Here is a 25771-nt window from a genome sequence, read left to right as displayed (position 1 = left end):
AAACATAATGACCAGCAAGTCGTTATGCAAATCAAAGCAGCTGCAAGTGAACTGGCCACCTCCGTAGCCAGGTGGGCAGGAGTTGCAGTGCACAGCACAGGCTTCTTGATTAGACCGGGGTTCAAGCCCATGACCACCAAATACAGAGGATGTGGAAAGGTCAGGGAATGACCACCGCATATCCCTGGAGTAATATGGCCTTAGTTGCAAATGCTCCTAAAAAAACCAAAATAACAATAACAGCAAGTGAACTACGGAGCATGCGTGGGTCGGGACATGGTATAAAAAACACCTGATACTGAGCTCCGCTAATCAGTGTTATTCTTGCTCTTCAGATGGGAAAGGTAGCAGACTTAAGGGAGTTTGACAAAGGCCAAACTGTAATGGCCAGACGAATGGGTCACAGCATATCCAAAATGGCACGGCTGGTGGGGTGCTCTGGTCAGTCATGGTTAGTAGCTACCAAAAGTGATCCAAGGAGGGAAACCCCACCAACCACTGGAGAGGAGTTGGATGACCACGGCTCATCGACGCTTGAGGTGAACGAAGGCTCTCCCGGATGGTATACATGGCAACAGAAGGGCTACTGTGGTGCAACTAGCTGGTAATTGGAATGCTGGTGACGGGAGTAATGTGTCTCACACACACACACACAGTACATCAAACTCTGCTGAAAATGGGCTGCGTAGCTGCAGGCTACGCAGCCAAGTGCTTATGCTAACCACGGTTCACCGGTGACAGTGCGTACAATGGGCACGGGAGCATCAAAACTGGACGCTGAGTGATTGGAAGAAGGTCATCTGGTCTGATGAATCACGTTTCCTGTTGCACCATGTGGATGACTGGATACGTGCGTGTTGTTTACCTGGGGAAGTGATGGCGCCTGGATGCACCGGGGGACGAAAACAAGCCGGTGTCATGCTTTGGGCGATGTTCTGCTGGGCGGCTACCCTGGGTCCAGTCATCCATGTGCCGGGCACTCTGACATCTACCACCTACCTAAACATCATTGCTGACCAGGTACACCCTTTCATGGCAACGGTCTTCCCCTCTGGCGGTGCCGTCTTTCAGCAGGATAATGCGGCATGCCACACCGCCCGTATTGTTCGAGACTGGTTTGCAGAACATGAGGAAGACTTCCAGGTATTGCTCTGTCCTCCAAATTCCCCAGAGATCAATCCCATTGAGCATCTGTGGTTTGTGTTGGAACAGCAACTCCGATCTGTGGCGTCTCAACCATGGACTTTACAGGAGTTAAAGGATCTGCTGGTTACGCATTGATACCAGATACCACAAGACACATTTAGAAATCTTGATGAGATTTCTAAATGTTTCTCACCGGGTACGTGCTGTTTTGGCTGTACATGGAGGACCAACATCATATTAGATAGGTGGTCATAATGTTATGGCTCATCGGTGTATGTAAATAGCAAATAAGTTAAATTTCTAATCTAACTTTAGTCAAGTAATTTTCTTAGCAATTTTAATGTTAATAACTACAGCTGGCTCAAAATTTCTAGCTATATGTCTCCAATTAAAAGAGATTTTGAAGTTTTACTGTTACTAATAATCTTACATAATGTGTTCATTTATGTACTAGAATACCAAATTAATGTTGCATTTAAATATTTCATTTTTATTTATATAATCTTTAAAAAAATTGAGTTTTTAAAATCAATAAAGTTAATTTAGATATGGTATGCAGCATGCTAAATTCATGATATGATTTTGTTATAAATCAATATTTTGAACTGAATTGAGGATGACCTTCAAATGCTGAGTAATTCCCCCACCAACATCTTGTTCAGCCCATGTATGGTACTACTAGTACTAATGCTAACCAGTACTACTACTAATACTAATATAATAGTAATATAATACTAATATTAACACTAGTAATAGATGACTCTCATCAACCAGTGCAGTACCACCACTTTGCTTATTGGAGGCTTGAAATGGTGAAACCCATATTCAGTCTTCAGAGCAAAATTTCTTGCATAATATTTTCCTTCCACCCATACATGGTACTCTACAGGTTTTGGTACCCCTTTCGTGTCTGGGGGTTTCATAGACAAAAAAAATATCAAACACTTTCACCATAATCTACCATAATATCTGTATTCTACATAATTCTTTTTACAAAAAAAAAACAAAGAGAGCAAAGGTGTTTGGAGATTTTAATCTTCCTTTTAACAAGCAAGAATAACACCAACACAAAACAACCAAGACAATTATCTGCATTATGTGATATTACTGCTTGACAATGGATAAGAAAAATTCTCCAAAACTTTTGGCTTGTTCTAGGTTTTTTTGTGACAATATCTAATTAGAATAAAATTATTTTAATATATCATGGTGAAGAATTTAAATTACCAAGCATTAAAATTAAGAAATAAAGAGGTAAAGAGAATTTGGAGATCGACAAAGGCCAAAGAATGGCAATTTTATTCAAGGACAAGATAAAGATTAAATTATAATGAAGAATAAGAGTTAAATTTGACTTACTTGCTATATATATCATGCTCATTAATGGTAAAAAAATTACGTCTACATTCATTTGCTATAGCATTAGCAATCATTGCCTTTCCTGTCCCTACAGGTCCAGAGAGAATAATTCCTTTTGGTATGCTAATACCTGTAAGGTAAAAAGTATAAGATAATATCTTAATGCTATATTTCAGTAATGTCATAAAAATTACAAGTAAACTCATATCAAAAAATTTTTAAAACACACATGCACCTTAGATAAGAATATTAGAGCACTGATTTTGATTCTCAAAAGCACACTCATTTCCTTTCTGTGTTTTGGACAACTTGAATATACAGAAACACATCCAAGATCTAGTTACACCTGTTATGCATCATTACAATTTCCAATTACTGTAAAACCTTGATTTAAACAAAGGATGCATTTTTAGACAATTCTCCATAATTAAATATCACATAGGTTAAGCCTGTACATAGATACCTGGCACTTCTAGGTTGACAGTTAATTTTTAAGGGATGGTAGGCACTAAGCAGAGCATTGGGTGATAATCAGACCATATGATGCTATTCTATTATGTCATCCTGCTTGTAAAACAATGTTTTAAGCCCAAGCTTATATATGAATGAAGTGTTTCTTATCCATGTTAAAATGTCAAAATTTAGGACAGGAAAGGCAATGAGAAGTCAAGCTCACAAAACTACAGCTAATTTCTGCATAATATACACTGTGACACTACAAACTCTGTAAATGCCAGAGATGGTGTAAGTTTTAGTGTTAATTTGCATAGTGCCGTGCTAGGTTGTGTTGGTCTGTTGTTCCTCCAACATTTATTTGGCAGTCCCTAGAGTGGCCCCACAATGCCAGTCCTGGCCTCAGGGAGGCAGCCAGGTGTAGTACAGTAGAAAGTTTTCTGGCAGGAGTGCACTCTGGACTGTGCCTGAGCTTGCCTGGGAGCGCATTAGGGAGAAGAAAAAATGCTAGGAGAGGAAAATGTGAAAGGGGTGAGAGTGAAGAGGGAGAAAATAGATGAAGAAGATTCAGGTGGGTGACAGGAAGGCTGTCCACCTGGAAAGAGGAAATTAATGGGATAGAGGGGCACCCCTGTGGAGGAAGCCATCCTCACACAGGATGAGGAACTGTTATGAAAAGTAAAAGGTTTGTGGTGGTAGGATCAACCAGTCGAAGAGTTGGGATAGGAGGTGGGGGAAGGGAAAACGGGAGTGTGGGGGAGGAAAATCACAGGGTCAGAGTGCCCTATGTGAGGGGTGACTGCTCTGTGGATACACAGTACTACTCTGCATGAAATCCTACACCAGACAGACCAGCTGTAGCTGAGCAGTTCCCATGCCATGCCTTAAAACAGAGGATGCCTGGCAATCCAAGCAAGGCGGGGGAGGGGTCCCTTTGGGTTACCCCTACTGTAGTTCAAGTAGGGGGACCTGGCAGAACTACACACACACACACACACACACTTTGTACATTCAAACTTTCCACTCCTATAGGTACACACTTTTTTTTTTTATTTTTTATTAATTTACTTATTTAGGGACAGACTGGACAACAATCACTCACTTATGTGCCTCTTTTCATACATCATCAGAGACCTGACACAGGTCTCAGAGACAGACTAAACACAACTATTGGGACATTCACGCATTTTTTAGCTCATCGCAGCTACATTCACTTGGCCACAGCACAGTTTACACAGGTGACTTTACTTGCCCTCACATCTGTACATCTTAACCTGGAGAATAACAGTTACATTTCTTTATTTATATAGTCGATTCCGGTTAATTGGGACACATCAGGACTAGTACATTTTGGCCCGATTAAGCGGCTGCCCCAATTATCCGAAGTTCCACGTAAAAAAAGTTAAAAATACAATGGACCCTCGCTTTACAATTGGTTCACTGTACAATCAAATCACGTTACGATAAAGTACCGTTCACTGTACGATGTGTAGTAAGCGCCGGTCATTGTGATCACATTTGTGAATTGAATTTTAATTCTATTAAACAGCGATTCTAATTAGCAAAAATAGGAGGAATATCATCCACAGCTATAAAATTAAAGATATATTAAGCACAAATTTACCCTTTGTTACCTTACCATTTAAAAAAATTAAATGATACGTTATAATCAGAATAATTAATACGTACTGTAATATGTACATACTAACTAGTTGACATTTCTGTTCACTGACATTTGCGGGTGGGGGTTAAAATTTAAAACAGTAAAATGATAAGGAATCAGTGACAAAGAACACGGCACACACAAATTGCAAGTAACACAATACGCACAAGTGAGAGTGGAGTAACAATTTTAAGAAGCTTTAAAAATAAGAATGATGAGAAGATTCCATGGAAGTGTAAACACATTTTACACTTCCATGGAATTTTACACTTCCACAGATTTTACACTTCCACAGAATTCCAGCTGTCATTATTATCACAAATTCAATAAGATCGACTTTACTATTTGTTTATGACAGATTGCAATAACAGAAAAGCCCAATAAACAGGTGACTGCTAATTGTTTTTATTGTTTTATGGTTGACTTCTAGAAATCTGAGCGAACCACGTGGTTCGCTCGGAATTCTAGAAGTCAACTATTTCTATATAAACATTATATATATATATACATAATGTATTAATAATAAGAGGTTACAGAAAATAGTTGTAATAATATTTATATGGTTTATGGACCAGGAACACTGCTATATATAGCAGTAGGAATCTAATGACCATAATGGAATACTGGTAAGTAGCAAGTGAAGGAGAGTAAGGGAACAAGCTAACAAAACCGGAAATCAAAACTGCGGAAAAACTGGAAGGTACCTGAAAAATAAAAATAATAAAATAAACAGAAGTACTTAATTCTGTAGATCCAATGATTTCAATGTCTTCTTCAAGGACCAACCGTCAAAACCACAGGAAAGACAGCAAGAAGTAAGGCCTCTGTTTCTGACATGAAATATACGTAGCACACTGAAACCTGTTTTGTTAGCTCATTCCCTTACTCTCCTTGACTTGCTACTTACCTATATACATATACAGTGAAACTTCTCCTAACGGACACCTCTCTACAACAGACATTTTCAAATTCCCCAACTCTCCTCTATTGGTTTTAATGTGTTTTCAGCTTCTGTCTAGTGAACATTCTCTGTAATGGATGCGGACAGGCAATCTGCACTGTTTCATTTAGATAGCACTTAATTTGATCTCCCCATGCCGGACAGTGGGCAAGCTCATGGCCATTTTTCTAGGAACGTTTCTTCCACGTATTGCCTCAATCGTGTGTTTATTTTCTATTTCCGATTCTCTGAATTTTATCAAGGTTTACGTTGCGGTTCTAAACCCTTTTTCAAGAATTTTAAGGCACATGTAAAACTTCTGATGAATTCAGTGTATGCATGGGGGGGGGGGGGGGAATTTGTCGGCCTTTCATCTTTTGAGTTTCAGTTTTCAGTTTTGTTCAGTGTTGTGTGAAGTGCACAATGTCATTCGTAAACATTTAACTTTAAAAGATAAAGTCGAACTCATTAATGCGTATGATCGGCAAAAAAATAGTGTTCGCAATCTTGCTGCAAAATTCAAAATCGGGAAGACTCAGGTAAGCGACATCCTAAAGAAAAAAAATGAACTGCTCAAACAATTTGGGCAACACGGAAATGATCAGGTTCAAAAATCATTCCCGAAAACTGTTGGACTTCAAATTGACAATGTTACGTATGAGTGGTTTTGTCGCGCATGTGCTAAAAAATTCCCATTAATGGGCCTATTATTAGGGAAAAGGCTTTAGAAGTAGCGAAATCTATGGGAGTAAATGAGTTCAAAGCTTCTGTGGGATGGCTAGACAAGTTCAAAACTCGGCATAGAATTTCTTGGAAAACCGTAAGTGGTGAAGGTGGATCTGTTGATACTGGGGTTGTAACAGAGTGGACCGTCAAATTGGAAGATTTATGTTGTGTTTTTGAAGCTAAGGATATTTACAACTGTGACGAAACAGGGCTGTTTTTTAAAGCTCTTCCTGAAAAAACAATGAGTCTAAAAAACGAAAAGTGCCAGGGCGGAAAAATTTCTAAGGAACACTTGACTGTACTATTGTGTACAAATATGCTGGGAGACTTTGAACAACCTCTTGTTATAGGAAAATTACAAAATCCTTGTTGTTTCAAGGGCATAAAGTTGAATCTTTTGAATGTTGACTGGAAGTCTAATAAAAAAGCGTGGATGACACGAGATATCATGAAAAAACGTGATTCGTCAAAACAGAAAAATTATTCTTTTCATGGATAATGCTGCATCTCACCCGCACATTGAATTGTCCAACATTCAAATCGTTTCTCTGCCACCAAACACATCTGCAGAGTGTCAGCCTTGGATCAAGGGATAATAAAAAATTTTAAACTTCACTACAGAAAACGTGTTTTAAGGCATCTCATTTCAAACATGAACGATGTAACATGTGCGAGTGACCTTGCAAAGAAACTCAGCATCCTAGATGCGATTCAATGGATTTCCTCTTCAGTAAATGCAATTAGAAAACAAACTGTCGTGAACTGTTTTGTAAAGTCTGGCTTCTCAAATGCAAAAATTGAAGTTGTGAACAGCAATGTGGAGCCCCAAGAAGAACAAGAACTTCAACATCTATTGATAATGTACGATACTTCCACTACAAGTGACCCTGGCTACAAAGATATAGACTCGAACCTCACTACAGAAAATGGTGCTCTAGATATCAACGACATTATCATCGATATTTTTCAAGAAGTTCCTCATGAGGATGACGAAATGGAAGGAGGTCATTCTGTCGAAGAACATATTAACGACGAACCACCGATGAAAATAGAAGAAGCGCTCATACAAATCAATCGTTTAAAAATGTTTTTCGCCGCTGAAGAAGATACTGAAGGACTTTTGATGGTTTCTTCACTCCAAGCAAATGTTGAAAACAAAATTATCAGCCGGAAGAAGGTGCAGAAGAAAATAAGTGATTACTCTCTGTATTTTTCTTAAGATAAAGTCATAATATGCATAGCACAATTGTATGTATATTATTTACAAAAATATTGTGCAAAATCTGTATATAATTTAATTTAATTTTACATTAAACATTGATTTTTCTTTCTTTCTTTTTTTTTTCATCCTCAGACTTCTTGTTAGCAGACATTTCTCTCTAATGGACACATTCTCGTTCCCCATGGCTGTCCGTTAAAGGGAAGTTTCACTATGTATATATATTCAGGGTACAACAGTTAACATCTATTAGATTTTCTTATTTGTTCATCATTCGCACACACACACTGATCCCTTTTATAACAATACTCTGAATAGATGTAGAGCACAAACACTTCCCCGCCCCAAAGGTTAGGTGGACTCATTTCCCACCCAGCAAGTTAGCATTAGCAACATGATGAAAGAAAGCAAGCTTATATAGCATCAGCCAAAAAAAAAAAAAAAAAACACCCCCTTTCTCATTCCACCCATTCACTCGCTCCAAATGTTTGTCCAGTTCTGCCTTGAATCTGTTTAAGCTATCAACTTCTACAATGACAAATGGAAGTTTGTTCCAGCAATCAACTACCCGCTGGCTAAAGGCAAACTTCTGAACATCTATCCTACAACTATCTTTTCTCAATTTGTGTTTATACCCTCGCAAGCGATTATTCTGAGCAAGAGGAAGAATCCCATCAGCATTGAGCATGCTCAAACCATTCAAGACTTTATACACCTCAATCAGATCACCCCGTAGGTGCCTAGTCTCTAGACACTGTAATTTGTGCACGTATTAACACTAACTTACACACTAACATATACATTCCATCAACACACACACATGTATGATTACACTCAGCTACTCATTCATATAATTCTTTAAAACAATTTGATATATATAAAATTTGTGTAAACATTTAGCAAACAACAATATGTAAGTAGATAACCTTTAAAAACACTGAATAGGTAGGAATTTATTCAGATATAAGTTGGGATGCTATTGTAAATATAAGATGACAAAGGTAATGAAAGTAAAATTTATTATTTTACAATCATTAACCCTAAAGAGGTCATGCAGTAAACCTGATGTGATATTTCATTTATAGTTTTATAAACTTCTTCGATATACATTCAAGTTGTGATTTATAACCAGAGTAACAAAAACCTTTTCCTTCATAATAGCACTAGGTGAGAAACACACTCTAGCAGGCTAATCATTATTGGCAGTTATCAATCTGGGAGGGGAACTTTTCAAGGTAGTGGGGGGATCACAGTTTAGGTTCTCACTGCATGATTGCTTCTCCTAGTCTCAAAAGTTTTTTTGAGCAAATTCAGAGAAGGCTATGTAATGCATGTCGTAAGAGATCAGAAGTTTCATCTCCGCAGCTTATGGGTCCTATTTTTGTCACAAGTATATACATTTTCACGATTCACAAAGGGGGATTAAAGGGTGACATAAGTAATTACAGACCTGTTAGTTTAACTTCTCTTCCAGGAAAAATAATGGAGTCACTGGTTAAAGAAGCAATGCAGGATCATCTAGACAAGACTGCAGTTATAGTTCACACAACAGCATGGGTTTGTTAAGAAGTCTTGTCTGACAAATCTGATTGGATACTATGATGTGGTCACAAAGGAACTGGATGCAAAATATAATTTTGATATCATATACTTGGATTTTAGAAAAGCTTTTGATACTGTTGCACATGGAAGACTACTGTACAAATTGGAGCAGTATGGCATTAAGGATAAGTTGCTACGATGGATAAAAGGGTGGTTCAGTGGGAGAAGACAGACAGTGGTAATCAATGGACACTGCTCTTCATGGACTAACGTTATTAGTGGAATTCCCCAGGGTTTGGTGTTGGGTCCATTGTTGTTTTCTGTATTTATCAATCATATTGATGAAGGTATATCAAGGTTAATGTCTAAGTTTGCAGATGATACAAAGCTTGGCATGGTTGTTAATAACAGTAATGATAGCATACTATTGCAACAGGATCTAGAAAAGTTGAGCAGATGGGCTGAAGGGTGGCAACTGAAGTTTAACATTGATAAATGCAAAGTACTGCATATAGGTAACCCCAGAGTAACATACTAACTGTGTGTGTGCAGTCAGATATGAAATTTTCTGGGCAGTGCAGACAGGCTGTAAGCATAGCTCATGGTGTGTTGTCAATGATAATATAGGAATTTTGCTAGCAGGGATAAACAGGTGATTGTCCCCTTGTATAAGGCAATGGTCAGGCCACACCTTGGTACTGCATACAGGTGTGAAAGCCTCATTTTAGGAAGGATGTAGAGCTGCTGGAACGAGTACAAAGAAGGGCAATAAGATTGGTGAGTGGAACAAAGGGTAGATAGGCTTAAGTTCTGCAAATTGCATCTGGAGACTAGGCACCTGCGAGGTAATCTAATTGAGGTGTACAAGGCCTTGAATGGTTTGAGCAAGTTCAATGTTAATAGGATTCTTCCTCTTGCTCAGATTACTTCACATGAGGGGACATAGATTCAAACTGAGGAAAGACAATTGTAGAATAGATGTGTGGAAATTAGCCTTTTTTTTTTTTTTGGCTGATGCTACATAAGCTTGCTTTCTTGTATCATATGCCTCTACTAATGCTAATCTGTAGGGATGATAATTGGAGAAGTCATAAAACATGGGCCCCAATACTCATCAGCACCACAGGCATATTTTGGGTCTCATGTGAGGCCCAGTTGACATAATTTTGCATTCACGGAGCCATGCAATATTAGCAAATATGCAGTGTATAAGCGTGGTGGAAACTAGGGTGGAGGTTTATGGGAGAGTAGAGTTATCTATGGCAGGAAACTCCTAGTGACATAACCTTTATCTGATTGGTCCCACCTATCTTGCCGTTGCTGGTGTCAACAGGTCAATATATATTTTTTCTTTTCTTGTTTATGATCAGTTGTTAGGTTTTTGTTGATCTCAAAGATTTCAGTAGGAATCTTTTGTGGACTGTAAGGACAAACTGGACAGGAGAGGAAAGAGGTTATGCTCTTAGTTAAAAAGTGCATAAAATCAAATGCATCCAGTACACCCAGTTAACATAGGTGACTAGTGCAATGTTGAGTCAGTTTTAGTGTGACATAAGTACTGGAAAAACTTAGAGGGGAACAGGCATTCTGTGTGTTATCAGACACTCAGTCTAAAACATTGACGGACCCAATATCTTTCTATTTCAGAAGATTTAGGAGAAGTCCGGTTGGCCTGACTCCCTAAAATCAACTCATGCACACCTTCTTGATGGTAAGCCCTGTTACATCACCTAGGTGGCAACGAATGTGTAGAGTGGTTTTCTTCAAGACGATTGGTTAGCATGAAGAGGAAAATACCAAACCTCCAGCACATGACAGCATGATGAAACAAATGGCCCTCAGTCCCCAGAAGCTTTCACTCCTCTTATGGCAGCAAGAGGATTAGAATGGAAGCAGAGGGTGCTAAGAATCTCTAGGTATGACCAGGCTGCCATGCACGGAAACTGAACTTGGCTTGTTACAATGTAAGATCGCTCATCGGTGGAGACAGGATATTAGAGCTGGAAAATGAATTAGAAAATGTGAATTGGAATATCATCGGTTTGGCTGAAACAAGAAGAAATGAGTCACACATAAGTTTATCAAGTGGAAATCTGCTGTATACCAATGGAAACAGTTAAAGAAGTGAAGGTGGAGTTGGCTTTCTGGTCCATAAAGATATAAAAAACAACATTTTGGAATTCAAAAGTACATCACCAAAGGTGTCAAGACTACTACTTAGGATTTCTAAGAGGTACAAGCTAAAGGTTATAATGATTTATGCACCAACATCGAGTCATGATGATGAAGAGGTTGAAGAAATGTACACCGAAATTGAGAGTCTTCTAGATAAGCAGAAAACCCACTACACCATCATTATGGGGGACTTTAATTCTAAGGTTGGAAAGAGACAAAACAGTGTAGAAATCGAAACTATAGGAAATTTTGGAACTGGTGAAAGAAATGAAAGACTTGTGGAATTTGCAGAATCGTGAGGATTGTCAGTAATGACTGCTTTTTCAAGAAAAGGTTGAACAGAAAGTGGACATGGAAGAGCCCAAATGGATTAACAACTAATGAAATCGACTTCATCCTCACTAACAGAAGATATATAATGAATGATGTTACCGTCCTGAACAAGGTAAATGTTGGAAGTGATCACAGACTGGTAGGATGCACACTTGATATAGATGTAAGAAAAGAAAGGAAAAAACTGAATTGAGTATATAATATGAACGTCTTTGAGATAACAGAAGAGGAGAAAAAGCAGTATGTACTGGAACTTAAGAACAAGTTTGAGCTTCTGCAGACTGCTCAGGACCAAGATATCGAAAAGGAATATTACAACTTTCTGAAAGTGATAAGGCCCAAGAAACCTATAGGGAAAAAGAAATCCAAAGAAGAAAAAATTAGTCAAGAAACACTTGTCATGATGAACCGAAGACGACAAATGAAGAGCAAGATAAACACTGACAAGGAGAAAATTTAGTATACTGAGTTATGCAAAGCCATTAGAAAGAGACTCAGAGAGGACATAAGAACATTTAACACAAGAAAAGTAGAACAACATTAAAGGAAAACAAAGGACTTAAATCAGCAGCCATGAGCAGTAATACAGAAAGACAAATGATACTGATACTGAAAAATAGCGATGGTGTACTTATAAATAGCAGAGAAGGCATAAAGTTGTTAAAATTGGGAGGAAGAGACATGACACAAAAACTGGCAACTCTTCACAAAATGCATTAGAAAAGTTGTGACGCCTAAGGAGTGGAATAGTGCAATCATAGTTCTGCTGCATAAAAAAGGAGATAAATCAGAAATTGGAAATCATAGATCAATTAGCTTGTTATTCCACATCTACAAGTTGTTCGCAAGGGTCATTACTAACAGATTAGAAAGAATACTTGATGAGAATTAACCGAAAGAGCAAGCTGGCTTTAGGACAGGATTCTCAACTATGGATCACCTTCATGTAATATGACAGCTAATGGAGAAAGCAAATGAATATAAAACACCATTATGCCTGGCATTTGTGGATTATGAAAAGGCATTTGACTCCATATAGCATAAGGCAATATTTCGGGCACTGGAAAGACAAGGCATAGATACCCCATATATTATGAATTCAAAGAAAATATATGAGAATGCTACCTCTTTTATTAGACTAGACAAAGACAGTAGCATATTTAAAATTGGGAAAGGAGTTCAACAAGGAGACGCAATATCTCCAAAGCTGTTTACTGCTGCCCCCTTGAGGAAGCTTTCAGAAGATTAGACTAGTTGCAGAAAGGAGTCATTATGAATGGAGAATACCCAGTGGTGAGCTATAGTGGGTTTGCGAGAGCCCATTGTTATTTTTTTTGAAAATTTGCAAGCCCATTGTTGAAATGATCATTTATTTTAAAAATGAAACCCTGGATGCAATTATTGAGTATCCAGGGCCGAAACTACGGTGGGGTGAGCGGAGCCCCATTCGCAGAGGGGAGGGGATTGAGGCAACTAAGATATTATATAAACTTTACGAAGATGAAATGTTGGCAGATTTTGAAAATTTGTCGAGGCTTTCACTGTGTAGAAATTTTAATGGCACAATCGATCGGTTTTTTGTATTTTAAAATTGCTTCGTTTTTGATTTAATTACAGTCGGACCTTTGTTTAATGAACTTCTTTATAGCGAATTTTTTTGATTCCCCTTGGTAATTACATTTAAAATAGTTTCCACTGAATGAAGAAAATTTCTATGTAACAAACGGATTAGGAGAGACAACTTTGCATGCATTGTTCTCGCCTCTGGCCTTTAGGCAATTTAGGTAATTAGAAAGTGCGAATAAGGGTGAAAGGATTACCGTTTCATAATGTTAGTGGTGTCTGTAAAACCTATGCAGTCACATACCAAGAAGTCACGCAAGTCAATATCCTTTCCATAGCCAGTCAGAGGATTAAAAAGATTCTCAACATGGATTATAGCCTCTGGTTAACCTGTGTTGTTGTTGTTCCCCTTTACTCCAAGAAACGGGCGTATGTTTTTTGGAGAAATGAGTGATCCAAGCTTTCCAGTAAATTTTTCCTGTCTATGTTTACTTGGTCACAGGAGCTGAATATCCATGTGATTCCGACATTTTGCACAATATTCGAAGAACTAGTGACAGTAGGAACGTAGAGGGGAGGGGATTGAGGCAACTAAGATATTATATAAACTTTACGAAAATGAAATGTTGGCAGATTTTGAAAATTTGTGGAGGCTTTCACTGTGTAGAAAATGTTCTAAAATATAATGGCACATGGGGCAATAATTAAAAAAAAAAAAAAAATTGTATGCATTATATCAGCAATCTCCAAAAAACTAGCACGAATTAAGGATGATTGCTAAAGAACCTGATGTGGAAACTATAAAGATCGGTCGTGTGTTCGGGTCAAGATAAGCAGCTTGTAGCTTGCGGACGGCAATTGTGGGTTGGAGAGATTATCCCACTTTGTGAAAATATTTTGAATCAGAAGTTAATGATCGACATCCTGCAGGATGTCGATCATTAGTGCTAAATCGTTAGTGCCCCTTTACAGATTCACTATGGTAAAAGCAGTTAAATTAATTATTCGAAGTATCAATGCTATTGCTAATTTGAAAAATTCTGAAGGAATCGAAAGTAAAAAAATTACCTCATGACAAGTTATTAATGCAACAGGGTGATTTTAAATTAAATAAAGAAAATAATGATATCATTGAAATAAATTTTAAACATATGCTACCCGAAATCGTGGAATGTGAAAGAACTTTTGACTTGTTGGCAAGACGGTGAAAACTAAATAAGAAATTCAAGTTTTCTGATGAAATAAAAATTAATTATTTTAGAAATTTTGTCAAAGACAGTCTACCTTTAAAATTGAGTGAAATTACCTTTTCAATTCAGAAAGCCAGAAAATAGCTTTGACACCATTGCGATTAGCAGTGCTGAAGATGAGTGAGCTTTCAGTGTAATGAATAATATTGTGACAATTAAACACATGGCAGATTATGATGACCACACATCTAAATGGAAAACCACTGCTTCAATCTGATCCGGTCGTTATGTCAAATGATTCCTCTGTAATCATCGCCCAGCTATTGGGCAAAGAAGAAGATCGACAACAAATATTAATAAAGAAGTAAATTGGCAATTTTTAGAATAAATTTTTCTTGAATATTTGTGAAATAATTTTTTTTCATGTAATCTGTGATTTTCTGTGTACTTTTTCTAGAAAGTTCATTTTTTATGTAATATTTGTTTTTATATTGTGGAATGTTTTGTGATAGTTTTTATGTTATTCGTGATATGGGAAATATTTCATGTTATTTTTTATTCGCAATATTAAAATTTTATCATGAAAAAAATGTATCCATTATATTTCCCTAGTTATTAAAAAAAAAGACTAATAAAAAAGTTGCGCATGTGCTGAGCACACGTGGTAGATAGCTTATGCGAAACATCTTTCATGTATCGTTTAGGTATTTTGATTTGTATATATCAATTACGAAATAAAAGAGCTTTTTTATTGTAAATATTTTATAGATCATTCACAGATTTTCATAATTTCTGGAAGACAATGGATTTTTGATAACTAAAGTAAGAGATGTATACTTGTGAGTGCAACATATCTATATATCTCTGTAAAATAGCACCGACTGATGTACCGATCTTGTAGTTGAAGCGACAAATGCAGCTGTTAGGGGCACCTAACAATGGAATGTAACGAAAATGCGAGATGAAAAAAGAAATTGTTGACAAAAATTTGTATTGTTGCAATCATACTTACTGCAATAGTAAATTCAGGAAGCATGATTGTGATGTCATACTATTCAATAATTCTAAAAAATTAGAACTCCAGACACTGTCATATCCAGTTATCATCGTAAGGTGAGGCATGACGACCAGGTTTTTAAGTTTTTTTTTTTTATAGATAGACCAAGGAATGTTTTACACATTCACTTATATGCATGGTTAAGTTGGGTAATAAGCCGAATCTGTAAAAAAGTAAAAAAAAAAAATCTGTCCACCCCCCCCAAATCTGCCCGACTCGAGATATCATACCGGTCACGAAAAATGCATCACTCTGTCTAATCACACTTCTTCATAAGCCACGATTCCAAAGAATTACAGGAAAATCTTAATCAGTTATGCATAGTAAGGATTTTGGACTAAAGATGAATATGGCTAAAACAAAAGTAATGATGAACAAGTATGCCACAGAAAGGGAATTAATGATTGAAGGAGCAGTAATTGAAAAGGTGGAGTCATATACTTATCTGGGACAAGTCATTAGCTGTAATAATGATAAATGGCTGGAAGTCAAGAGAAGAATAAATTTTTGATGGACAGCATTCAGGAAATATAGTCACATACTGAGGAGCAATATCCCAATTTGTCTGAAACGTAAAAAAATGAACCAATGTATACTCCACACCATGACTTATGGAAGTGAAACTTGGGCACTTACCAAAAGAATGGAAGAGAAGCTGAGAACTACACAGCAAAGAATGGAACAAATTATATTGGGAATCAGACTGTTAGATAAGAAGAGAAACATATGGATTAGGCAGTAAACTCGAGTAAAGGACATTCTTATCAAACTAAAGAACTAAAATGGTCTTGGACAGGACACATAGCACGAAGACAAGATAACAAATGGACTAAGAAAATAACTGAATGGTACCCAAGAGGAGCTAGAAGAAAACCTGGAAGACAATGATGGAGATGGTCAGATGAAATTCATGCATTTGTGGGTAGCAAATGGATGGCTATTGCACAAAACAGAAGGAACTGGAAAGTTGCTGGAGAGATCTTCATTCCGCAGTGGATTGAAAATGGATGATGATGATGATTATTATTATATTATAATAATAATGATGAGGATGAATGACCGTGATGAGTACAATAAACAACTTTATAGAGAAATACAGTGGGAAAATAAATCAAAATATCTTATAACGGAGAAATTTAAATTCCCAGATATTGTCTGGAACTTGTTGGTTACTCACACACTAGAAAGACTTTTGTGGATTTATTGGATGTTTTCTACAGTGGCATATTAGAGAGAGCAATAATACTCTTGATCTGATTATCAGCAGTGATACTTCATTCATTAGGAATATGCAGATAAAATGACCACCAAGTGGCAGTCATCATTGTGTATTCATGGGGTTTACTTTTTTTTTTTTTTATGAAAACCCCAAACACAAGAGGTATTAGAACCTATAGTACTTAGTACCAGTGGTTGGGTTGGAGGTGGAGAAGATATTTGTTGACATTAGACTTGAACTTTTGTAGACTGTAATTTTCAGGAGATGGGTTTAAAGGAAAGTTGTTCCAGAAAACGGTTCTGTGAGTTTGAAGTTGGACAGTAAATGGATGTTGGCTGGTGGGGGCACATGTTCAGACTGTTTTGAAAGAGAGAGCAGGAATTATAGCAGCCAATTCAGAAGAACAGTGCCCAACGAAGTATCTGTAGAAAAGGCATGTAGCAAAAACAGTATGTCTATGAGACAGAGAGTGGAGAGACTCTCTTAGAGATGAGTCATTAATTAACCTAACTACCCTCTTCTGAATGGAATCAAGAAGCCTGAGAGAGGTTTTGGGGGCACTACCTAAGATGTGGGAACAATATTCTTGGTAGGGCGGATTTGCAATTTGTACACAGTGAACAGCTGTTTAAAAGAAAAATAAAGCCGAGAGCAAAAGAGAAAACCAAGTTTTTTATATGCAGAGGAAGCAATATTTGTAATGTGCTTATGGCATTAGAGATTAGAAGTCAGGGTAATCCCCAAAAGAGATATATCATCTTGCCTAGAAGTCAGTGTCACCAAAGATAAAGCATAGGAGCAGAAGAATCCTTTTTGTAAGATATAAGACAGGACTGAGTTTTAGAAGGACTGAAATCAACTAAGTTGTCTTTGCTGCACTGTAAAATTACCTGGAGATTGTCATTTAAAAAAATTGGTAGTGGATATTCGAGAAGTTGAAGTTGATTGAGCAGGGCAAGGTTTCTCAAACTAGAAAGTGAAATGCAATGTGTTATCATCAGCAAAACTATGGATAGGATTTCTGGTCAATAAGGTCACTAATATACAAGAGGAAAAGAGTGGGGGAAAGAACTGAACCTTGGGAGGCACCAGCATTAGCAGAGAAGTTAGAAGATAGAGAGAAAACTGGATAACCAATTACAAAAAACAGTTGGCAAACCATAAGATGGAAGCTTGTTTAGAAGGCCTTTATGCCAAACATCTCGAAAGCCTTTGAGATGACAAGAGCAACTGTTTGTGTTTCACCGAACTTTTCCATTGAATTTGTCCATAAATGGGTAACATAAGCCAGAATATCACCAGTGGATTGACACTGATGGAATCTATACTGGCGATCGTTGATCAGACGGAAGATTTCTAGGACGTTTAAGAGTTAGTGGTTAATTGATTTCTCCATTACTTTAGAAAGAGTAGTAGAAGTAATTGTAATGGGACGATAATTGGATGGGAGGGATTTGTCATCCTTTTTAGGAACTAGCTGGATATGAGCAAATTTCCAGGCAAAAGGAAAAACACCTTTGGAATAAGAAAGTGAAAAAAGGCGACAAAGAACAGGAGTAAGTTCAGGAGCGCAGGTTTTGAGAACAAGTGGAGAAATACCATCAGGACTGGGAGCTTACTGAGAATCAAGATTTGTCAAAATCCTTCTGACATCCTTTTGATGGAAGACCACAGGAGGCATTGAATGGAGCGTGTTGGGAATGTTGGGAGGTGTTTTACCAAGATCATTAATACAGGAGTTGGAGAAAAAATGGGATGCTAGCAGGTCAGCTTTATCCTTGTCTGAAGTGACAATAGAACCATCTGGTTTTGACAGAGGTAGGAGCAGAGATGGGCAAAAGTTGCGGCCAATAGCTTTGGCAAGAGACCAGAATGCTTGGCTACCATTAGGGCAAGAAGCAAGTTTTTTACTCTTAGCCTGTTATTTGGGGTTGTTTTTTTTTTTTTTTTTTTTTTTTAGGAGCATTAGCAACTAAGGCCATATTGTACCAGGGAATGCGGTGGTCATTCCCTGACCTTTCGGCATCCTCCGTATTTGGTGGTCACGGGCTCGAACCCCGGTCTAATCAAGAAGCGTGTGCTACACACTGCTGCTCCTGCCCACCTGGCTATGAAGGCGCCGTCTTAGCCTATTCAAAATCTAGTTTGGACTGATTAATAATAACTGCTTTACAATTGTTGTGAGGTTTGGTGTAGGCAGAAAATGAAACTGACAAATTGGAAACAAGCCAATTACGATATGCAACATTCTTCTCTCGAACAGCCTGAGCACATTTATTGGAAACCAAGGGTTCGATAAATGACGAGATTTTAATGTGAAGTGTGGAATAAAGGATTCCATTCCTATAAGAATAATTTCACTGACATGATCTGAGCAAACATTGACATTGGAAGTTTTGAAACGTTAATCCAACCAAGGAAAAGAAGAAAAGTAATCTCGCAGGTCATTCCATTTTGCATTCTTGTAATGCTAAACAACACTAGGTTGGGAATAGCCATGAGATAAAGGCTCCATTGGAGAAGAGATAATCACCAAGTTGTGATCTGAGGTGCCTAAAGGACCACTCACTCCGACAGTGTACTTAGAAGGGTTGTTTGTGAGAAAAAGATCAAGCGTTTTGGTTGTATGGTAGGATTGTCCAGTATTCTTGTAGGTAAATGAGCAATCTGTGCAAGGTCATTAGCAATTTGAAAAGCCTCAGCATCTCAGAAAGAGCTCCAAGTGATTAGCAGAGTTGGGAGAATGTCAGGGACAACAGATGAATTTGACAGAATGAGGTAGAGATTTTAAGGCAGAGAAGATCGAAAGGAGGAGATTCCAAATTACCTAGTCTCTGACAGGGAATATCAGAACGGACATATGCAAAAGTACCACCTTTGAGGTGAAAGGAATCATACAGCAAATAATTTGGGCAACTGAGATGAGCAGTGGTTGAATCAACTGATAACTGAGATTCTGTCAGAAAAAGTACATGGGGTTCAGCAGACTGTAAGTGGAAACAGGCATCATTGAGATTAGAACTGAGACCATGTATATTTGTGAAATGAACTAGGAAGTGTTTGGGAGGTTTAGATATTTTTGCAGATAAGCTTGCTCTATTAGTTTGACAATTCGTGGTGTATTCAATGGTAAGGTAAAGTGGGGAGGGACATGCTGTATGAAGTAATGAAATATTTGGATATGGCACACGCACGGTAAGGATATACCCAGATTCTTGGCATAATGTGGCCTCGCAATAGCCCCACATACACACTACTAGGAGTCCCTCCAGTCATTATCTGGCATTGTAGAGGTAGCAAGATTATACAATAGCTGATCTGGAAGCCACCTTAGTACACTGGACAGGTTTGGTCCAGTGTACTAAAGAGACTACATACAGCGGACTCAGACAGTTTTTAAATTCTGTGCAGTGGGACCAACTAATTTTGATGCCAACAACAAATTCTAAATGGAAAGCATTCATGGAAACTACTAGGCTCTTCATCCCAACTAAGTAACACAGTTAAAGTCTTAGACCTAAGTGTATGTCAGATAAAGTATTGAGAAATGTGGCAGAAACGAAAAATGCATACAAATGATCATGTGATAAAGCCTACGGTAGAGATAAACTAGTCTGCAATCAAGTTACAAAGCAGGTTAGGCAAGCTAAGGGAGATTACGAGAAGTCTTGGGCGAAGAACGCCAAAAAAAAGCAGCGAAGACTTCTTTACTTATATTAACAGTAGAAGGGACTGAATTGCACTGGTCTACTTGATGTCGATGATCCTGGTCAGTCAGGTTATTGAGAGGCTGAATAGGTATTTTGCATCTACATTCACACACGAGGAATATTTTATAGCTAAGGTTGTTGTTGTAGTAGGGTTTTAGGAGCATTGGCAGCTAAGGCCATATTGCTCCATTATACTGTGTGTAAATTGTTCTGAGGTCTATTTTATGTTTGCTGAATTGTACACTGGACAGGTTTGGTTAGAGCTGTTTCTAACTCTTCCGTGGTAAAGGGCCCGTTATAGGGATGAGACCTTTTAGATTTAAAGTTAATTGACTGCTTTTCAAGTTTATCTTTCCAGACCAGAAATTCTGGGGAGTAAGCAGATGTTGAGGAAATGGCAGAAAAGGTCTCCCCAAGTACATTGGCTATTGCAGTTGGGTCTGCAGTAATGCATCCATTACACTCCAGGAGCGATGAAGGGTGCGATGTATATTTACCCTTCATTTTGCAGATTTTGTCCCAGATAGATTTACTGCTGGTTAACTGGGTAATAGTGGATGTAAAGCGGATCCACGATTCCTCTTGGCTCTGACGACGAATATATCGTGCTTTCGCGCGTGCACATTTGAAGGCTAAGAGATTAGCTGTGGTAGGATATCGTCGGAATATCCCCCAAGCTTTATTTTGTGCCTTTTTTTGCTGCCGTGCATTCAGTATTCCACCAAGGTATTGAAAATGGCGGAAACTGGGTAGATGTTTTCAGAATTGTAGCTGCAGATGCATGGACAATGCTTTCTGTGATGTATGCCACTGCATCATTGATAGGCTCCTGACTGACTGTACTGATATTAAAGTCTACTAGGTGCTGAAAGGTATTCCAGTCAGCCTGATCAATCTTCCATCGCGGTAACCTAAAAGGTGAGCATGGCATCCCTTTAAGTAGGCTGGTTATCACAGGGAAGTGATCACTTCCATAAAGGTTCTCCTCTACCTCCCAAGTGATTGAAGGAAGGAGAGAGGGGGAGCATATAGAGAGGTCAATAGCAGAGAACGTATGGGTAGGCATGCAGAAAAAGATGTTAGTTCCCACATTTAGAAGGGATAGGTCATTGTCATTGAGCATATGCTCTATGACCCGTCCCCTTCCATTAACATTTGCACTACCCCACAGGGTGTTATGTCCAATGAAATCGCCCAGGAGTAAGACAGGAGTAGGCAGCTGCACAATGAGATCATCATTGAGCAGCTGCACAATGAGACCACCTGGGAGATATCAGCCCCAGGTGGCAAATAAAGTCCAGCAGCGTCACTGGGAGGTCCCCTCACCACGTACAGGTGCCCACGTTGAGGGGTATATCACATCTTGAAAAGAGGTAAAATTATAAACGGAAAGATGAATTGAAGAAGAAAGGGTACATTTGTTAATGACCCCCCCTTCCTCCCAAAGAGCTGAAATATTTTAGATGGTTATATATACAAAAATTCTTGTTTTTGAGTTTACAAAATCCATACCATTACTGACAATCCTTACACCCTGAATAAGTTATGATGTTATGTGAACTTTCATGATAAGTGCATTCAGAAGCAAATTAGGATGGAAAAACTTTTAATTTTTCTCTAGGTGGAGTCAATCAAATGAATCAAGGCTGGGTACTGACTCTCTTTACAAATTCCAGATGGGATTTACTTAAAGATATAATTACCATGAGTAAAGGGAAGGGTTTTTGCTTCCATAAAGGTGACTACAGTGGTCTCGGACAGTTTTTAAATTCTGCACAGTGGGACCAACTGATGTTACCAACAGCAAATTCTAAATGGGAAGTATTCAAGGAATTAATTGTGGAAGCTACTAAGCTTTTCATACCGATTAAGAAATATTGTTCAAGGTTTTGGCCTAAATGGATGTCAGATGAACTTTTTTTTTTTTTAGGAACATTAGCAACTAAGGCCATATTGCTCCGGGATATGCGGTGGTCATTCTCTGACCTTTCCGCATCCTCCGTATTTGGTGGTAACGGGCTCGAACCCCGGTCTAATCAAGAAGCGTGTGCTATGCACTGCTGCTCTTTCCCACCTGGCTACGGAGGTGCCATTAGAAGAACTAATGGACTTGTGGACTTGTGCCAGAGAAGAAAAATGGATGGGATCATATAAATTATCAGGCGACACAGAGGCCTATAGCAGATATAAGCTAGTCTGTAATCAAGTCACAAAGGAGATTAGGCAAGCAATGACAGCTTACAAGAAATCTTTGGCAAAGGATGCTAAAAAAAAAAAAAAACAGCAAGGCCTTTTTTACTTATATAAAATCTGAAAGGAAGGGGATGAATCAGGTTTGTCCACTTGATATCAATGGTTTGACTGTTGATGATCCTGCTCAGATAGCTGATAAACTGAATGAGTATTTTGCATCTACATTCACACATGAGGAGTTATTAAGGGAGGAAAATGCCAGAAGTTTATCAAACTGTAACAGGGTGCTTAATGATTTTGTAATAACTGAGAGCAAACTGGAGGAGAAATTGTTGATGTTAAACATAAAAAAGGCACCTGGGGTTGATGGCATCTATCCAGTTATATTAAAGGAGGGGGCAAAGGAACTAAGCAAACCCTTAGCCATAATATGAGAGCATCCTAGGACTCAGGTGAAGTCCCCACGGACTGGAGATGTCCAAATGTATCCACAATTCACTAAGGGTGACACGAGTAATTACAGACCAATTAGTTTAATTTCTGTTCTGGGTAAAATAATGGAGTCACTGGTTAAAGATGCATTGCAGGATCATCTAGACAAGACTGCAGCAGTAATTCAGACACAGCATGGGTTTGTTAAGGGAAAGTCTTGTCTGACAAATTCGATTAGATACTATGACATGGTTATAAAGGAACTAGACGCAAAAAATAATTTTGATATCATACACTTGGATTTCAGGAAAGCTTTTGACACTGTTGGAAATCATGGAAGATTACTGTACAAATTGTAGCAGTATGGTATTAAGGGTAAGTTTCTACAATGGATAAAAGGGTGGTTGAGTGGGAGAAGGCAGAGAGTGGTAATCAATGGACACTGCTCTACGTGGACTAATGTTATTAGTAGAGTCCCCCAGGGTTCGGTGTTGGGCTCGTTGTTGTTTTGTATATTTATCAATGATATTGATGAAGGTATATCGGGCTTAATGTCATTTGCAGATGATACAAAGGATTGGTAGGATTGTTAATGACAGTAATGGCAGTGTACTACTGCAACACGATCTAGGAAATTTGGGCAGATGGGCTGAGAAGTGGCAACTGAAGTTTAATATTGACAAATGCAAAGTACTGCATATGGGTAGAAGTAATGCCAGAGGAATGTACCAACTGTGAGGTACTACACTTAAGGTGGTAGAAAACAGAGGTGTATTGCTAAAAAAAATAATACCTGGATGCTCGTCGGTTAACTACAAATAGTTATCTACGCTTTTTTCATTTGCAAAAATAAATAAGTCAAAGATTAGAATATTTGTTCAGTATTTATTTATAACTATTAAATAAAAATTTTCAAAAGTAAAAAACAAAGACAAAAAATTTTTAAAAATCAGAAAAGAAAAAAATGAAAACAAAAACTCCAAAATAATATTAAAAAATACTGTTCAGAAAAATCATAAAAAATCCCATACAGGAGGGATTACACATTCTTGTGTGACTGCCCTTTTTGTTTGTTGGTCAACAGCAGAACGATGAGACTGCAACCAAGTTCGGTATAAAAATTTGGATTCCATAATTCTAATGGTGGACCGTGTAGTTTAATAAACAACAGACTTGCCACATGTTCGACAGGAATACAGGATCTTTTCTCAGTTAATATTAAATTCATACTGCTGAAGTCACACTCACATTCAGAAGAACTGCAAGCTATAATTTTAGAATAAGTTTTTAAATGTTCCAAATCTGTGGGCATGCTACGACCACCATTAGCTAAATAATCCTTGTAGGCATTCAAACACTTTGTGAAAGATAAATTAAAACGTTTACAGAGAGATTCTATTTCATTTTCTCCAAATCCAAGATCAATTTCAGATGGCCTTTGCTTGGTTCAAGAATTCGTAAATCTTTTATAATGTCTGAAGTTGAAATTCTTTCAGTAAATTCATTAGAATCTGTACTAACGCTCAGCCTACGCTTCATATCATTAATAATAATGTTTAGAAATTGATTTCTATGAATTAATGTTATTTTGTTATTGCCCATTAATGTTACTGAAAATAATTGCATTTTTTCAATAGCATCTGAGGCTTCTAACAACTTTTTTCCTTTTTAAGGATCTTTTAAAAATTCCAAGTAACAAATTGTATGACGAATCAATTTGTCTGCATATACTATTGTCGTATCTCTTTTCTGCAATGACTCTGAAAAATTTGATAGCTCAAACAATACATCGTACATCAGAGCTAAATTTATAACAAATTGTTTGGATGAAATTTGTTTATATAATCCATTGAACATGGATTGTTCAGTTTCGTTTCGGTTGTTATCTTTACTGGCATTTTCAAAATGATGGCATAAAGAAGCAAAATTTTGCCAAACTACTGATACGGTCCTAAAGGAGCTGGCCACCCACCTTACATTAAATACCCGTCCAATCCTTTTAATTTCTTCACCAATACTGGTAGCGCATGCTTCTATTTCTCTCTGGTTTTTTGGAGACTGACTGTACAAAGTGTACAGCTTTGTACAGTTAGTTCCATAAATATTTGAAAATGGTTAATTCCATGAACTTCTGATATTGCATCTTCAACTGATAATTCAAGGTGATGGTTTAAACAATGCCATATGATCAAATTTGGATATTTTTCTAATAATTTATTTCCAACTCCAGACTTTCGGCCCAACATAACACTTGCCCCATCGCTCGTAAAAGAAATTAAATAGTGATTTAAAAAAATGTCGTCAAATCCGTATTTTTCAAGAATTTTTAAGAGAGAGACTGTTATTGTGAAAGCTGTTTGATCTGGCAATTTGATTAAATCAAGAAGCAAGTAATGTGGATCTTTCATTTTATTGGTTTCACATTTTAAATAAATAATCGGAGTAGATTTCTTGCTTAGAGTGGTAGACTCATCAATGAGAATTGATAAGTTTCCACGTATGTCCACAATTTGAATTTCATTTGCCTTGCGACATGCTCTATTATATTAGTAGCACTTAATCTTGAATGCAAACTGTGAATAATAACAGTGCCATTCAATTTTTGTAGTTGAAGCAACTCAAAATGGTCACAATATGGTTGATCATGTTTTGCAATATAATATGCAGTTCTAAAAACCTTACAGGTGCTAGAAATTTCGGAGTCATTCATTTGATCAATTACCGCTTCTAAATGTTGTTCATTTGCAGCTTGCAAGATTTTTTCAGCTTGTATAGGTGATGTACTTTTTGAATGTTAATAAATTTTCTTATGCAAAGATGTCAATTGTGCACTTCTATCTTTGCCATAAGA

At 37.6% G+C, this 25771-nt stretch overlaps 1 protein-coding gene across 1 annotated transcript in view; it reads right to left on the bottom strand.

Annotated features, from left to right (window-relative positions):
• LOC150079670 (ATPase family gene 2 protein homolog A-like) overlaps nucleotides 1-25771 on the bottom strand; it is a 238027-nt gene that overhangs the window by 158065 nt on the left and 54191 nt on the right. Inside the window, exon 3 of the mRNA XM_090383160.1 lies at nucleotides 2506-2635. Within this exon, the coding sequence (XP_090239286.1) occupies nucleotides 2506-2635 (130 nt within the window). The remainder of the gene's footprint in view (nucleotides 1-2505; nucleotides 2636-25771) is intronic.

The sequence above is a fragment of the Mastigoproctus giganteus genome, chromosome 10 (genome assembly GCF_048544385.1).
Source record: "Mastigoproctus giganteus isolate SK-2022 chromosome 10, ASM4854438v1, whole genome shotgun sequence".
Taxonomy (NCBI): Eukaryota; Metazoa; Arthropoda; class Arachnida; order Uropygi; family Thelyphonidae; genus Mastigoproctus; species Mastigoproctus giganteus.
The sequence above is the reverse complement of the archived record's forward strand: the minus strand, read 5'-3'. Positions and strand labels throughout refer to the sequence as shown.